General features: G+C 42.0%; 1 protein-coding gene across 2 annotated transcripts in view; it reads left to right on the forward strand.

The window, feature by feature from the left end:
- The window catches only part of SATB2 (SATB homeobox 2), a gene marked incomplete at both ends in the record, with an annotated part of 184,687 nt that overhangs the window by 143,835 nt on the left and 25,252 nt on the right, over positions 1-15,600 (forward strand). For both annotated transcript variants that reach the window (XM_080799168.1, XM_080799167.1), the window contains one exon: positions 7,535-7,732. In XM_080799168.1, coding sequence (XP_080655294.1) covers positions 7,535-7,732 — 198 coding nt within the window. The remainder of the gene's footprint in view (positions 1-7,534; positions 7,733-15,600) is intronic.

Consider the following 15,600-nt stretch of genomic DNA (forward strand, 5'->3'; position numbering starts at 1 on the left):
AGGAAACAAGAGCTGAATATTATCTGGCTCATTTCACACTTCAGAAGAGTCTCACCCAGCGGAAGAGAAATCCTTTCACAGTTACCAAAGTTTGTTTGGGGACTTTATGTGCTTCCATTTAGAAAGCGACTGTCTGTGGTTAATAATGTGAATTTTCTTTTGAGACGCTCAGAAAACATTTCCTTTTGGTTACATATGCTGACATTTTCTGTATTGAGGACGTGGGTGAGTAAATGGCCTTTTCCATTTCTGTGCAAGAAGCTTTGAGTCAGTCTCCTGAGGACTGTTCATTTGCTGACTTACTCATTCATTGGAGTTCCTAGAGGGGCAGAGGGGGTGGAGGGCACTTACTACTTGTAGACTGAGTTCCCTCATCAGCTCTGTGGTAGGCACTTGGAGCAGCGCAGTACTACAACATAACAACATAACGACTGTGACAGGCCTTGCCTTTGAGGCAAGTGCAAATTACCTAACAGGAGCAGTTCCGTACTCTGTCTCTTTGTAGATCAGACTAGGCCGTAAACGTGTGCTTGTTGGTTAGCAAATCCTGGTTTGTATTTATTCTGAAATATTAGAAAAACCAGGAAATTTGTCACCAACATAAACCTTAATTTTTTTAAGGGAAAAAACATGGGACCTGGGAGAAGTTGGAGTCATCACTGGTGTCCTGGGGTAGGAAAACAAGTAACTTAGTACACAGTGACATTTCAGTACCACGGACAGGAGCCTTTGTCTTCCTGTTTGCTTTCCCTCCCCCATCACTTACAGGTAAGGTTTGGAGCTTATGGGATTCAAAGTCATTTCTGTTGGGGTCCAAACTCAAACACTGGTCGTATTATTGTTTTTGAAAGACCTTCCTGGTTATTTGGACATTCTCAGCCTTTGGCATGTAATTTGGAGAATGTCATTTAGTTATTGTCTACTTGAAAATTTTAAACCCATAACATTTTTTATAACTGAAATAATAAGATACTATCCTAACTGATTCATTTTTAATCCAGCAAAGCTATAAAAATATTTCTCATATGAATAACAAAACAACAAACACACAGAGAAAAGAAAAGAGTTAAAATGATGAGAACAGATTTTTTTTTTTTAAATGATTGATATAGCTTGGTGTTTACAATATATTTTTTTGTTAGAATGGAAACTCCTATTTGGTGAAGCATATGAAGTGTGTGCTTTTCCATTACCAGGCCATTGTGGGTCCTGATTTTGCTGTAAAAGAAAAAAAAGATCTAGGCTAGAATAAGTGGTGTTCTTGACTTTAACGTATTCTTTTCCCTAAGGACTTCTTGGTAGGAAGGGAAAACAGAACAAAGGAAAAAAGAAAGTTAATCCTTTGTCATATCATTTAGAAGCCTTCTATAGCTCCCACGGCCCATAGGATTAAGATGAAATTTCTTTGCATATTATTCTTTAAAATCTGACCCCACTTCTGTTTCTAGACTGTGTTAGCCCCACAAAGTTTCTTCACATTCCTGAGATGTGATAATTTTCTAAATCTCCACATTTGCTGATAGCGCTTTCTCTGCTTGGAATGTGCTTCCGATCACTTCCCTTCCCCACCTAGTGAACCCATCTTTACTGTCAAGATCCACTTTATATGTCATTCTCTATGATGATATTTTTCCTGAGCTTCGTAGTCAGAATACTCCCTTCCTTGCTGATTATCTCAACTTTGTCAGTAAAAATAGTCAAGACAAATGATACATGTAACATACCAGCACATTGCCTGGCACATAGCAGATAGGTGCTCAATACAAGATTACGGACTGAATTAATGTTTTGAAAGACCCGTCACTGTTTGCCTTTATATGTTATATATAAAATGCATGAATATATAATGTAAATTGGATCACCCCATTTTCTTTATCATATTCATGCATTAGAGATAGGAAAACAAACCTCAGAACATTGACAGGTTCCTTCTGAGAAGCAGGGCCCCTCTCCAACTATAACGTTCCAGTAGGCTAATTTCTATGCACTCAGACAATTTCAGTTCAATCCAATGAACATTTATTAAGAATCTTTTTTAGTATATATGCTGCGCAAGTGAGCACTATTAAGCATCTTTGATGTGTAAGGAGCCACACTGCTGTGAAAATGCTAAAATGAGTGGGAAGCCAGCCCTTTCCCCCACCCCCATCAAGAAGCTGACCATTCTGATGGGGATGCACATATCCCCACCTGTAATAATCATCATCATCAAGTTGTAGAAGAGTATAAGCAAAATGCTCTGGAGTCCTACAGGAGTGAGCACACAGTTCTTTACACATCAGCTGAGACCATGTCAGCTGAGCTTTGGAATACAGCTTCTCACGAAGGATGGAAGGTGGAGTGTGAGACCTTCCAGCCAAGGGAGTAACATGAGAAGTATCCGTTGTGCTCAAACCCTTGTAATTCACTTGGCTTCCGTTCTCCCAAACTAAGAAAGTTAAACTGACCATACGAATATTCAACCAACCTTTGGTTAAAACTAAAGAGAAAGCATCTCATGCATGGGGATGGCAATACCAACCAGAGTCAGAGTCTGTGAGTAATTCACCACGGCTGGAGCACAAAGTCAATAGAAGAACTGATGGGAGACGCAGGAGCAATTTGTGGTTCTTATTGTTGCCCTTTTTAACGCTTTTCAATTGGGAATGAGGGGTACCTCTCAGTTTTTAGGTTTTTAGGTAGATTTTTAGGTAAATCTTTAAAAGATTTTTATTAAAGATTTACCTAAAAATCCTTAATAGATTAGGTAATCGTACAGATTGACTTACAGATTAGGTAAATCTGTAGTAAACTATCAGTTTACTAAAAGATCAACTATGGGATTATCATTGAGCTTTTAAAAACAAATAATGGCACATTGCTTCAAGTCATAAAGAGTCCTAATACATTTGCAACCTGATTTGTTTTGTAAATTTAGATTGACATGCAACTTTTCAGGAACACACGGATTGTGTGAGTGTTGCCTCACCTGCATCGTTGGAAAGGGTGGTCAGAGTTGTTTTTTTGACTGAAAGAAACATATTTGTTTAGAAGGCTGATTAGATGTCTAAAATGAGATGTTTATAGATATTATTTACTTACGCACTGAACGCTTGGGAACTCTTTAACCACTGATTGCAAGGTTGTAGCCTTTAAACTTATATTCCTTCTCTGGGTTCAGATTTTGAAGGCAAAAAAGTTTTAACCCTAAATTCCTTGATGTCATGACGCTTAAACTCCATGTGTATTTTTCTACATAAGTTTAAGTGTTCTTTGTATTTTTTTGTGTGTGTTCTTTGTATTTTTTAACATTTTTCATGTTTAACAAATTTCAGACTCATGGAAGTGTTGCAGAAGAGTACATTTTCCATATATCCTTCACCTAACTTCCTCTAATGTTAGCACCTTACATCACCATAGTGCAGTTATCAAAACCAGGAGATTAACGTTGTTTTAATACTCCTAACCTAAACTAAAAAGTTCATTCCAATTTCAGTGGTTTTTCCACTAATGAGCATTTCCTGTGCCGGGATCCCATCCAGAGACCATCCTGCATTTAGTTATTGTTTTTCTTTCCTGGTTCTTCCTTTTCCCTTTCTTCTTCTTCTTTTTCTTCTTCTTCTTTTTTTAATGACAAGGCAAGACTCCTGCAGATGCTGGGTTGTGTTCTTCGCGGTGCCTCATACCACAGGCTTCATGATGTGCATATGTTATCACTGGTGATGCTGCCCTTAATCCCTTGGTCAGGGTGGTTTCTTCTTTGTACTTTAACCCTGACGGCTAATTATTATCTGCTATTTCTGACAAATAACAAGGTAACAGATCATGGAATGTGGAGCTGGAAAGGAAACTTAGAGGCCATCTTTTGTAAACCCCTCCTTTTACGGTTAAATTCCAGAAGCCATAAGGGGGTAACCACTCGCCTAAACGTAACCCAGTCACTTAATGTCAGAGCAGGAACTTAGGTTTCAGGGCTCCGATCTGAATACTCTGGGCTTCCCGGCTGTAATTCACTTAGCCTCAGTTTTACCATACTAGAAAGACTGGACTGACTATATGAATATTCAGCTAACCTTTGGTCGCAACTTACAGCCAGCCTACGAGAGAAATCACAGAGCGGTATACACCCACAGTTCGTGCTGCCTGCTCACAGAGCTGACCACGCCTGGAAATCAGATAAACTTCTATATCAGCATTTCTGAAATGAAAATAATTCTCCTGGAATTCTCCACATAACACACAGGGAACAACAACAAAAAACCTACTTGAGATTTTTAACAGAAAAAGGAGATTTGTTTATTAATAATTCATGAGTTCCCATTGAACATGCACGACAGAAACAGTGCTATTCAATAGAGAATACTGTCATCTGTCACTGTTTTATTTGACATTTACACTTTTTTTTTCCTGATACTGCAAAACTTTCTTGGACGGCATGCAAAAATTATATAAATGAAAAAAATCCCAGCGTGGGGACTCTGTGTCTTCTGCGGTGGGTTCGCTCACAGCCACATACGTGTGTGCTCACGCAGCCGCTTCACACTTCCTCACACATTCATTAGCCACCCAACAAGCTAATAAGAGACCCCATTGAGAAAACAGAGATAAGCCTCCCAAATGGGCTGGTGGAAGGATCTCGTGAACAAAAGGATGGAGGGCGAGACAGGAAGTGGGGCGGAAGAATGGATTTCCAGAAGGCGAGCCCACGGAGAACGTGGAACGAGCCCTAAGTCAGAGCCAAAGGAACGTGTATTATGGCTGCCACGAAGAAAACTGACGAACCGACATCGCCATCCCCAATGCAAAATGAAGGTTTAGAAATGGCATCGTGGGAGCGCCACTCCTAGGGAATATCGGCCTTTAGAGGAAGAGTGAGTCAGAGTTAGGAGCGCCTTGCGATTTTGTGCTACTGTAAAGCTCTTGACAATCTTTCTGCTCCGTAGGTTAGTTATTATTTATAAAAATCACAGAACCAGCTGATACATTCATAAGCTAATTATTGAAGCAGCTGGGTACACATGGCGCAATATGTCCAAGGCTGTGAAGTATCACAGATTTCTTGGGGCCTGCTGCGGTGGGGGTGCGCCGTTGAAGGGTCCATCCCTTAATCTGATCAGCCAAGCAAACACTGTGTGGGGAAACTAGATTAATAACCCTCTAAATACCATGAATGTGCTTCATCTTCAAAACCGGGTTCCCTTAAACATGCTATTAGCTCATCTCCATCAGGGATTTGAGGAAGTTCTCTGGTGCCCGAAGAAGCAGGGTCTTGTTGGCTCCCTCCCTGTGCCAGAAATTAATTTGGTTTGCTTATGTCTGCACACATGATCACACTTGTGTCTAATCTGCTCCCTAATAGCTTCAAGGTCAGGACCTTGCGTGTCAGTGGGCAAATTGAGCACCACACTTCTTAAAGACTGATGGCAGACAGCACACAGTCCATAACGAGGCCTGTAGTTTGTCCTAAGTGATTGTAATGAGTGCAGATTATAACAGCGCATATAAATCAAATGCGGCAATGAATGTTGTGCGAGACATTCCGAGTATCGTAAGTGGAGATACCACTCAGCTGTCACCTGTCCCCTTTCAAGCTGCAGCTTCCCACAATGCGGTTCACTCCTCGGGCGGAACAGCAGGTGCCGTCCTCCTGAAGGTCTGGGTATCTCAGAACTTCATCTTTTAACAGATGTAGGTTTTTGTTTTTATTTTCTGTTAAATGATGGGTCTCTGTGCTGTAGCTTCCCCTGGGAGATGTTAAACATACCTGTTTGGAACATTTGAAAGAGTTCAGTTGGAGACTTATTCAGATCTGTGAAAAGACAAAGGGGAACTTATTTTTCCACAGATGGTTTATTTTCCATTTCAAGAATTCTTTCCTTTGTACAGAGAAACCCTTGAGGAAACACTTGGGGACTAGGAGATTGTTTTTTTAATATAATTTATTTTCTGATAGCACTAATGCATGGGATTGTCTTCAACCTTCATATATGTTGCACCTTGGAAATCAGCACTTACCTGTCTCTCAACTGACTTGGGAAAAAAAAAAATCTATGAAAATACTTGGAAAAACATTTCCAAGCAAATGATTCGATATCTTGTTTTCATTCTTCCTAACCCTCTAACTCTCCCCAGCTCCCAGTTTATTGCAAGAAAAGATCAGGTCTGCGCAAATGTGGCCTCTCACTTGTAAAAACAAGGCAGTGTTGTGTTACAGATTAGTTTATAAATCCCCAGTGGCTTCACAGTTCAGTGCTTACAGCTGCTGCACATGGGCCTGGGTTTTTGTCTCTTCTCGGTGCTGCAGCCGGCGGTTGAAGGAGAAAATGGAATGATCAGGTTATTAACATGGAGGCCGCGAGGAAGAGGCTGCACAATGAGAACAGCTGGTGTTGCTGTCTTGGCTGATGCAGCGGAGATAATCAAATCTTGCCTTTTTTTGGGTAAAGGCAGAAGACACAGTGGAGAGTTACACAAACAACGGCTGATGATATTACATGGGGTTTTTATAATGCATGTCAGGAACTTTCACTGGCTTACAGGTTAGGATACAAAATTTGTGGAGATTTGGGGTTTAATTTTTACAAAGTTATTTGTGTTTATTTAGGCACCTTTTTAGAAAAAATTCTGACTCTTTTGCAATAGGCGTGATGTGGGACAGTTCTTGTTTTTAAAATTAGCGATGGAGCTTGGAAGTGATGGGTTAGAAAGCTACTGGGTAAAATATTTTGACATGAGTCAGTGAGCGATGTTGACAGCATCCTCTGTATTATTTTCATATAATCCATCATTATTTGCATTACATTTTCTTTCTCGTGCAGTTTCGAGCGAGAGAACATCCGGATGCCAGAATTGGGAGACACATTTGCAGGTGTGACCCGGCCAACTGCGTACCTTCCTGCAGGTGTGGCTGTGGCAGGAAGGGGCTGGTAGGGGGCCTAGAGCCCGAGGTGTTCAGAGATGGAGCAAAGATACGATTTTTTCATTCTAGCTCAGGTGGTGATTTTATTTTGTGGAGTTACTGATAATTCTAAGACGATTTTCTTTCTAGAGAGTTCAGTGCCGCTTACACTCAGACATGTTTTCTTCTTTAGAATTCACTATGTTGTAGTACGTGTTTGATCATTTCCACTCTTCTTCTAGGATGGAAACTATCCAGCTGGGTAATTTTTAAAAACTGTAGCTGAGCAACATGAATTCCTTTTTTTTTTTTTCCCCCCCTACAGAATTGGGTAACTGTCACCTTGCTCGAGTATCTTTTACAAAGGACCTGTAAATTCATTGAGAGTATATATTCAGTGGGAAGGGGATAAGGTAATTAACAAGCACGAAGACCCTTGGGCATAGGGGTAACCAGAGCCGTGGTCACTGGTCGGTTTTTCAGAGTTGTCAGGCTGTTGCAGTGGCCTCCTGGGTCGGTAGGAACAATTGGGACAGAGAACTATGCTACACTGGGACGGCACTGCACTGCAGTCCAGCCATTCTCTGCTGCTCTGCACCCTACAGATTAACCCAGGGGACCTTCTCTCTCTCTCTCTCTTTCTCTCTCTCTCCCTAGGGCTGGTTGTGCGAACTGCTCCGCTGGAAGGAGAACCCCAGCCCAGAGAACCGCACGCTCTGGGAGAACCTCTGTACCATCCGCCGCTTCCTGAACCTTCCCCAGCACGAGAGGGATGTGATCTATGAGGAAGAGTCGAGACATCACCACAGTGAGCGCATGCAGCATGTGGTCCAGCTCCCCCCTGAGCCAGTGCAGGTCAGCGTCCTCTCCTTCCCCTAACCTGAGCAGGGCGGTTGGGGCCGGCAGCTGTCAAGGGGCAGAGGTGCACAGCACACCACCTCCCACGGAAGGGTGTCTCATGCCACGTCTCCAAGGACAGAGGACCCTGTTCCCCTAGGGGGTACGAGGTGCGCGCGTGCGTGTTTGTGTGCACGCATGCCCACGCGGAGAAACGTGAGTGAGAAGTCGAATCCGAAGGCAGCTGCTTTCCCGAGCACGTTTTACTTGTGGGACTCTGAAGCCAGAGCACTCACGGAGCATTAAATCTCCCAGTCAGAAAACACAGTTCATAGTTTCCATCGTTTTCTAAAGAAAAAACTCCTAAGTAGCTACTAAATTAATCTAAAGTCCCTCAAGGAAAGTTTGGCTACACTGAGGGACAGAAATATCCACATGAGTGAGAGAATACCATTGAACTCAACTGAACCTTTGACAGGAATTATGACAGATTCTCGGAATTTTAAGATGAGTGTTTGCTGTTTTGGGTTTCCTCTCTTTTGGAAATCTGTGTTCGTTTGTGTTGCATGTTTTGTTCAGTTAGTTTTTGCTCTCATTGAGAGAAATGGTATTTCTTTCTGAAACCAATTGAGTTTAGCTCCTGAGACTTGCTGCAGTCTAAAAATCAGTGACTTTCAGGAAGAAATATTAACTAGGCTAATACCCCAAATTTTGACCCCTTTGAGTTTGCCCACAAATTTTTGGAGAGTTTTGAGGTTTGTCCTACTGTCCAATAGCAGCAGTCCTAGCTACCCCTGAGGAGGCCCCTGCAGGGGGCCTGTCTGAGCCTCCCTTGGTATAGGGAGAGGAAGCAGGAACGCCTGCACGGGTGCGCGTGTGACGACGGGCGAGAAGACGAGGAGAGCGAGGGAAGGGTGGGGCGCCTTTCTTGATCAAGATGTCAAAGGAGAGGCGGCGAAGGACTTGGCCAAATGTTCTCCCTGAGGTCTCCTTGCCTCCTTTCACTTCGATCTCCTCCCGCACGCCTGGGGGAGAAGCCAGAAGTCAGCGGGTCCATTCTATCACTTCTCATCCAAATACTGACATCTCAGTCAGTGCCTTCATGCTGTCATTGGTCAGTTTCCGAAGTCACGGGGTGAATTGCCCAAATGATTAGACTCATGAGTTCATACAGCTAGAAGCAATCTCTTAAAAGAGTCACAGGGAACTCAGAGCAGGTGGGTGGTAATAGTACACAGCTAAGTGTTGGAGCCCCTGTCCTGGGCCTGGACTCATGGAAAGGGTGACCCCTTCACCTGAGGTGAGCCCCAGGGCTTTCCGTTCACGACCCACCTTCCCCCTTCCCTCTCCTGTGCTTTCCTGGCGGGGGCCTCATCCAAACACCAGGACACCTTCCTACAGATAATTAAACAAACATGCTAAGAGCCGTGTTTTTCAGCTTTTGAGATTCAGTAGAAATTAAAAAGGTTCGTTGACCTTTTCTTTTGGAGGATGCATTGATTCGAAAAATTGAAGGGCTGCTCCAATTTATTATCCGTATCATTTCATAAAATAAAATACTCTTCAATATCAATAAGTTAATGAAAAGGATAGCCTCAGACAAAAGTTCTCATAAACTATGAGATCATAGTCAGTCATACGAAAATTCAGTCATGTGAAAAACTCTCCGTCACCCTTGCTTCTCTTGTTTTGATGTGAACTAGTCAACACTTCTGTGCTGAACCAACACAGACCGAGGACGAGCTTCAGGGAACCACCAACTTTGTATGGACTTCTCACTCAGGGTCCGTCTTAGTTCAGCCGAGGTGAAGTGGAAATAGAACGGGAGTGAAAAACTGATGCAGTGTGGACATTTAGAGCGTCCGGTTTTTATCACAAGATGATGACAAAGCTGGAAATGCAGGGAAGTTTGAGATAAAATCCTAAAACCTTTATAATTAAGGACCTCCCTTCATTTGGATGTTGGTTCCTATATATTCCTTTCTCCATTTTTTGCCCGGAAGTTCTCATCTCTCTGAGGTCCCTATGTTTAGGGAGCTAAGAGGATCTTCCATATGTAATATTCTAACTGACCAGCTTGAGTAAAGTAAATCAGAGAAGCGACCGCCACTTGATTTATGAGTTTTATTGTCTTTTATGCTGGTATGTCAAAACTGGAGTGTGCTCGCAGTACTTAATGGCTGAGGAAGAGTCACCCTGTAATTTTCCTTTTTCAGTTTTAAGCACTTCGTGGCTATTAACATTAACTTCTGATATCACTAAGAGAATTCACTTATTTTATAAAAGGTTATTCCTATCACTCAGGTCTTAGCCACAGAGTTTACAAATAAGGTAATTTTCTCTACATTGACTTTGCCTTCGCCGTTGACCTTGATCCCGTAACTACTGTGAAAGTCTTCAATATGTTACTTACTTATTTATTTTTTTTTACATTTTGCCAGTTTCTCAGTGACACTGGTTTGAAATGCTGCGTTTGTTTGTCAGCAAAACACAAGACTCAGGTTTAATTTTATATTATAGTGATATGAAAAATGAAGAAAAATAAATGAGACTAGGTGGCAGAACTCTTGAGATTGGAGAATACAGTGGGCAGAGCCTCCGCGACTTAGGGATGACTGCATTTTAATAAGAGATCCCAAACTACTAAAAAATGCCTAATTGTGCAGAAGTTAAGCCACTGGACTCAGAGTTAGGCTTCATTCGTGCCCTTGTATCAACAAAATTTTAGGGAGATGCAATTTTTGGCATGTTTAGGAATTTGATGTGGGGTGATACTAGTTTGGTGTTGTTGCATTTTGTCTAGTGAGGCAGAAAATGCACTGTTGTCAAGTTGCTAAGTAAGCAGAGGTGTAATCGATGCTTACGAAGATCTCTTGATACACGGAGCATAGTGAAAATCATGCAGACGTCCACTGCACTTGTGCTTACGGAAGGGTGTCATTTAAATTTATTTAAGTAGCTGGGGTATACCATTGCCTGGTTTTCTTCAACAGTAAAGATATGAGCGGTCATGCTGAACTAGGCACCAGATTGTCTGTTGAATTAGGCCCCCGTTGATGTACTAGGTAAAGGAAGGAGCCGCTTCATATCACCCCTGCCCCATTCGGTGTTTTCTGTGACGTGAGAAGTCCCTCAGAATCCCAGCCTCTTCCCTTAAGGAAGAAGGGACATTTTTCCTGCCATTTGTTGGCAGATAGTTTACATGTTGATAGTGTGGCATTGCCTGCTGTTGTGTTTCTTTTTCTGAGCCACAGAGGGTTTTAAAAATTTAAGCCCACCCTTCAAAATGAGGAGATCTGACATCCAATCCCAATTTTGTGTAACGGTGCGGAAAATCAGATCTGACCCACTGGGCCCCATGGCTGGAGCTGACACTCAGGACTCACCGTCCTGCGGCGAAATGGAGCCCCACTGTCCCCCCTGCACATGCGCACGCACATCCTGTCCGCGTCACTCCTTCAGACCCGATCGTGTTGCTCTGCGCCTGAAAGGCTGCCTTGCCCCTGTGACTCCAGCTCTACACCCCACGGTGCCTTTGCCCGTGATTCTGATTTCTTCCATGGTCCCCATTATGTGCCATTTATTTCTATAATTCTGACACCTAGCAGAAGCTTTTTACACGCTTGCCAAGAAATCCGTGTTTGATGGACTGTCCCTTCAGAGACGAAGCTGGGTTATAGTTGAGACAAAGTTAGGCTGGGGCCTAAGTTAGGCAGGGTGCTGTGAGCCCCAGAACCCTGCGGTCCTAGAAGAGTGAGGCGTTTCCCCCATGGGAGTCCGGCCTCCCCCAGGGGAGGTCCAGCTGTGCTGTTATAACTGAGTTGCCTGCTCTCTCCAGTTTTCTCTCCAGGACTCCGTCTCTTTAGAAACTGTCACTGAACTCCCTGCTGTGTAGGGATGCCTGGCTGGCTCCATCTGGACCATGTGACTCTTGATCTCAGGGTGATGAGTTCGAGCCCCAGGGTGGGTATAGAGATTACTTAAAAAAAAAAAAAAATCCCTGTTATATAGAAGGTAACTTTGCAGGCTGAACACACATTATAAACTAGATCGATCTTTACCATGGCCCTTGGTGGGGGTAATATTGCTGTAGGGAATAAAAATGGAGTCTTGGTGAGCACAGATATCTTCACTTTACAGTGGTTTGTGGCCTTTCAAAGGGGCACGGTACATGAAGAGATATTCAGTATCTCTGGTATTAAGATTTAGTGAAGCAGGGGAAATGACTGTGGGGCGGGGGGAGGAATGCCTAAAAAGTTTCCCTTAGAGGTTGACAATGAAAAGAAAAAATGCTGATATACATAATGTTTTTAGTCCTTATATAGATACATAAAGGAGACCAACATAGGTGAGATGACATGGAAAACTAAAACAGTCCATGAAAAAAAAGATGAAATAATTCCACTTTTTCATGCCAGAAAGTCAGAGACAAAATTATTTCTTGTGGTTATAGTGATTTTCCCCCCTAGTGGTTATGATGACCTGAGGCCCCATGGTGAATGGATATCCTCAACTTAGAATCAAAAACTAGTTAAGTCAGGGTATTCATTATTACCATTTTATAGTTGGAAAGACTGGAGCAGAGACACTGAGCCTTGCTTGAAGCCAGAATCACCAGCTGAATGAAAACACAGGCGTGTTTGGCATCCAGTCTTTCCTCTGACCACACTCCCCTTTTAATGCAGCGAGAAGAAAGGACATTGCTCAGGCCCTGACTAGGTCAGTGAGTGGGGTTGATTGGGGAGCATTTGCCAAATTGTTCCTGTCTGTGTCGTTTGTGCTTTATTGCTTTATTATATTTCCACCACAGTGTTTCCATGGCTTATTTCGTAAGTTCAGGAATTCTGAGCTTGCTGCCGTGTGGTTTCCTGACGCGTACTTGTTTTAAAATTCCATGCCGTACACTGAGTAAGAATGTGAGACCTGGTGGGTGACAGCTGACACCAGTGTCGTACCTCCGCTCGTCTGGACCGCTGCCCACTCCAGGGAGTTCTAAGTACTCTCAAAGCCAACAATTCCTTGTCACTGGGATCAGCCAGTGGTTCTCAACCAGGGGTGACTTTGCCCTTCGTGGGCTATCTGGCAGTGTCTGGGGACATTTCCGGTTATTATAACTTGGAGGTGCTACTGGCATCTGCGGTGGGGGGGGAGCAGGAGTGCTGCCCTGTGGGCTGCAGTGTGCAGGACAGCCCCCTAAAAAGTGACCTGTCCTTACTTGGGAAAACTTTGAGAGTCCCTGACTGTCCATGAGGAGCCACGCCAGCTTTTTTTCATATTAACATTACGTCATCCTGTGTGTTTTTATTCAACTTGAAGAACATTCTGCATTTCTACTGTTATCAGTCAGCTTTCACCATGTTGAGATTTAATTTGTCATTCAGGAATAAAGAAGTTTGGAGGTATTTGCAACCTTTTCTTCTTTTCCCTTTTTTTTTTTTTTTTTTTTTCCCCTAGAGAAAAGGACATTTCCGTCTTGGGATCATTTCTTCCAAAATATAGTAGAAAGGTTATTTTCAATGATGCTGTCAGAAAGTTGGAGGAGCTCATTAAGAACACCTGAACTAGTAGATTAGATGTTGTCTGTGGCTTTGTTCTTTTCTAGAGATTTAGGCAAGTTGCTTGCTTACCTTTTAAAAGTCTCTTCAAGTTTTGGGAGGGGGTTTGTTTTGTTTTATTTTGTTTTGTTATTGAAAGACAGGAATTCCAGCTTAATTATGAGAGATACATTAAGGGAAATTGAGAGTGATAAAACCTCTGAAAATTCAGATGTAGGACGATGAATATGGTTAGGTTTCTCTGAACCTGGAACTGGGAGTTCAGCATTCATCGAAATTCATGGGTTCTTCCTCTCGTTTGCTAACCTTGATGTAACATAGCTCTAACCCATGTCAGATTCCTTCTGGCAGCAAGTTTTCTTCCCATCATCACCTAATTTATCATTTATATCTTTGTCTATCATATAACTTCTGTTTACTACTTGTAGTTTTACTGGATTATAATCCTTCCCCCTCAAAACCTTGACCTGCCCATGACCTCTGCTCTACTTCAGGACTTCTTTTCTGTGCCTTTATCAAATCCAGCTCCTTTTGCCCACTCTGTATTTACTACTAATTTAAATTTTTATAACAGGGAAACTGACTGGTCCACCTTATCCTCATGAAGGCAAACTGTCTTGACATTTAATTTCCAAACAGTAATGTGAATGCTTACTTTATTTTATTTTTTGTTTATTTTTCCATTTTATTTTATTTTATTTTATTTTATCTTATTTTATTTTATTTCTTTCTGGTGTTCCAGCATTGAATGCTTACTTTAGAAGGCACTGCATTTTAAAAGAAGAGCTCTGTTGGGGAAAATGTTAGGATAAACTCCAGAGGAAAGGGAAGTAGAAAGCTAACTGGCTATAGACCATCTGTAGGTAACTTGTGAATGGGTTGCCCTTGGGCCGGAAAGTTAGAGCCTTTTAGTAGATCATGACTCCTGTGACCCCGCATTTATCAGGGTAGATGGTTGCAGGAATGATTAACAAACCTCATATACAATTCTTATATCAAAGGAGATTTATATGACTTTTTTAATGTGAAATGCTGTAGACATGTAAGGAGTGGGAAACAAATGCCGAAGATTGATTTTAAGTTCTCTATATACCCAAAGTATTGTGCCTTTTTATTTTATGGCCATTTTTCTTACATTTATCATGTGCTTCCTTCCATGTGTTTAGGCACTGTGCTATAGATACTGATAGAAATTAAACTTAGAATTTTATAGTAACCTGGGTCTGCCTATTTATGTCTTTAAAGTGGGTTCAACAATTTAGTAGGCTTATGATTTTAATAATTGGAGTTAGCTTACTGCTTCTCATTCTTCGTAGGGTTGTCCTAGTGTTTTTGCCAAGCAGAGCTCTCCCTATGAGTGGCCAAACGTTAATAACACACCACATTCCAAATTAAGTGTTCAGGGTTAGCTTTTGGTTGGAAGTGAACTTTCAAACAGCTGGGTTCCACTTCTTCCAGTCTTTTCCTGCCCTGTGGGAACATAGAGAACCTTGGTTTCTTTGGTAGCTTGCTGTTCTATAATTGCTATGTTTCTTTAAATAATAGCCTAATTTTGATATTTTGCATTTTTGAGAGGCAACACAGTCTCTTTAGCTCTTGCTGTCGGTTACTGATACACTCCTCTTTTTTTTTAGATCCTAAAACTGAATAGAAGGCACTTTGCCTAACACTGCTGGTTAAAGGGAAGAGAAGGGATTAGCTGTGTCATTTCCATTGGTACAAATGCTCCTGGTGGATGCCAGTGTCTGCAGGGCCCCGTGCTCAGAAACCACTAAAATCACTAATATAAGTTACTTCCTTTGTGTCTGTTTGTTGAAGTTGGAGGGCAGGAGGCTTCTCCTTGTACACATTGTTGTAGTCTTTTTCCTTCTGCTGTTATTAAATGAAAGGAGGTATAAGACAAAACCTTTAGCACCTTGGCCTTTTCTTGATGTTCTGATAGGAAAAGAAGACTAAAGATCATATTTTTGAATGTAAAGCTTAGTTATCTTTTTAAAAAATATTGCTGTGAAATTTGTTAGGGGTCGTTCTTGCGAGTCTACTAGCCAACTCAGTGTGGCTGTGTTTTCCTCCCTTCTCTTTTCCTTCCTACCCTCCTTTTTTTTTTTTTTTATTTTCAATAATCTGAAGTGCTTTTTTCTTTTACTCTGAAATAACGGGAAGGCAATGGCTAATTTTGTGAAGGGGCAAACTGTTTGGATACAAGCAGTGTGGAGCAAGTGGAAAAAGGGACAAAACGAATAGACGAAGATAGTGCATTAAATGCAGCCGTTTCCCCCACCCCACAAACAACAACAACAACAGTCTTAAGCTACTGTGTAGACATGTGTG

The sequence above is a fragment of the Martes martes genome, assembly GCF_963455335.1.
Source record: "Martes martes genome assembly, chromosome: 3".
In the NCBI taxonomy this organism is placed as follows: Eukaryota; Metazoa; Chordata; class Mammalia; order Carnivora; family Mustelidae; genus Martes; species Martes martes.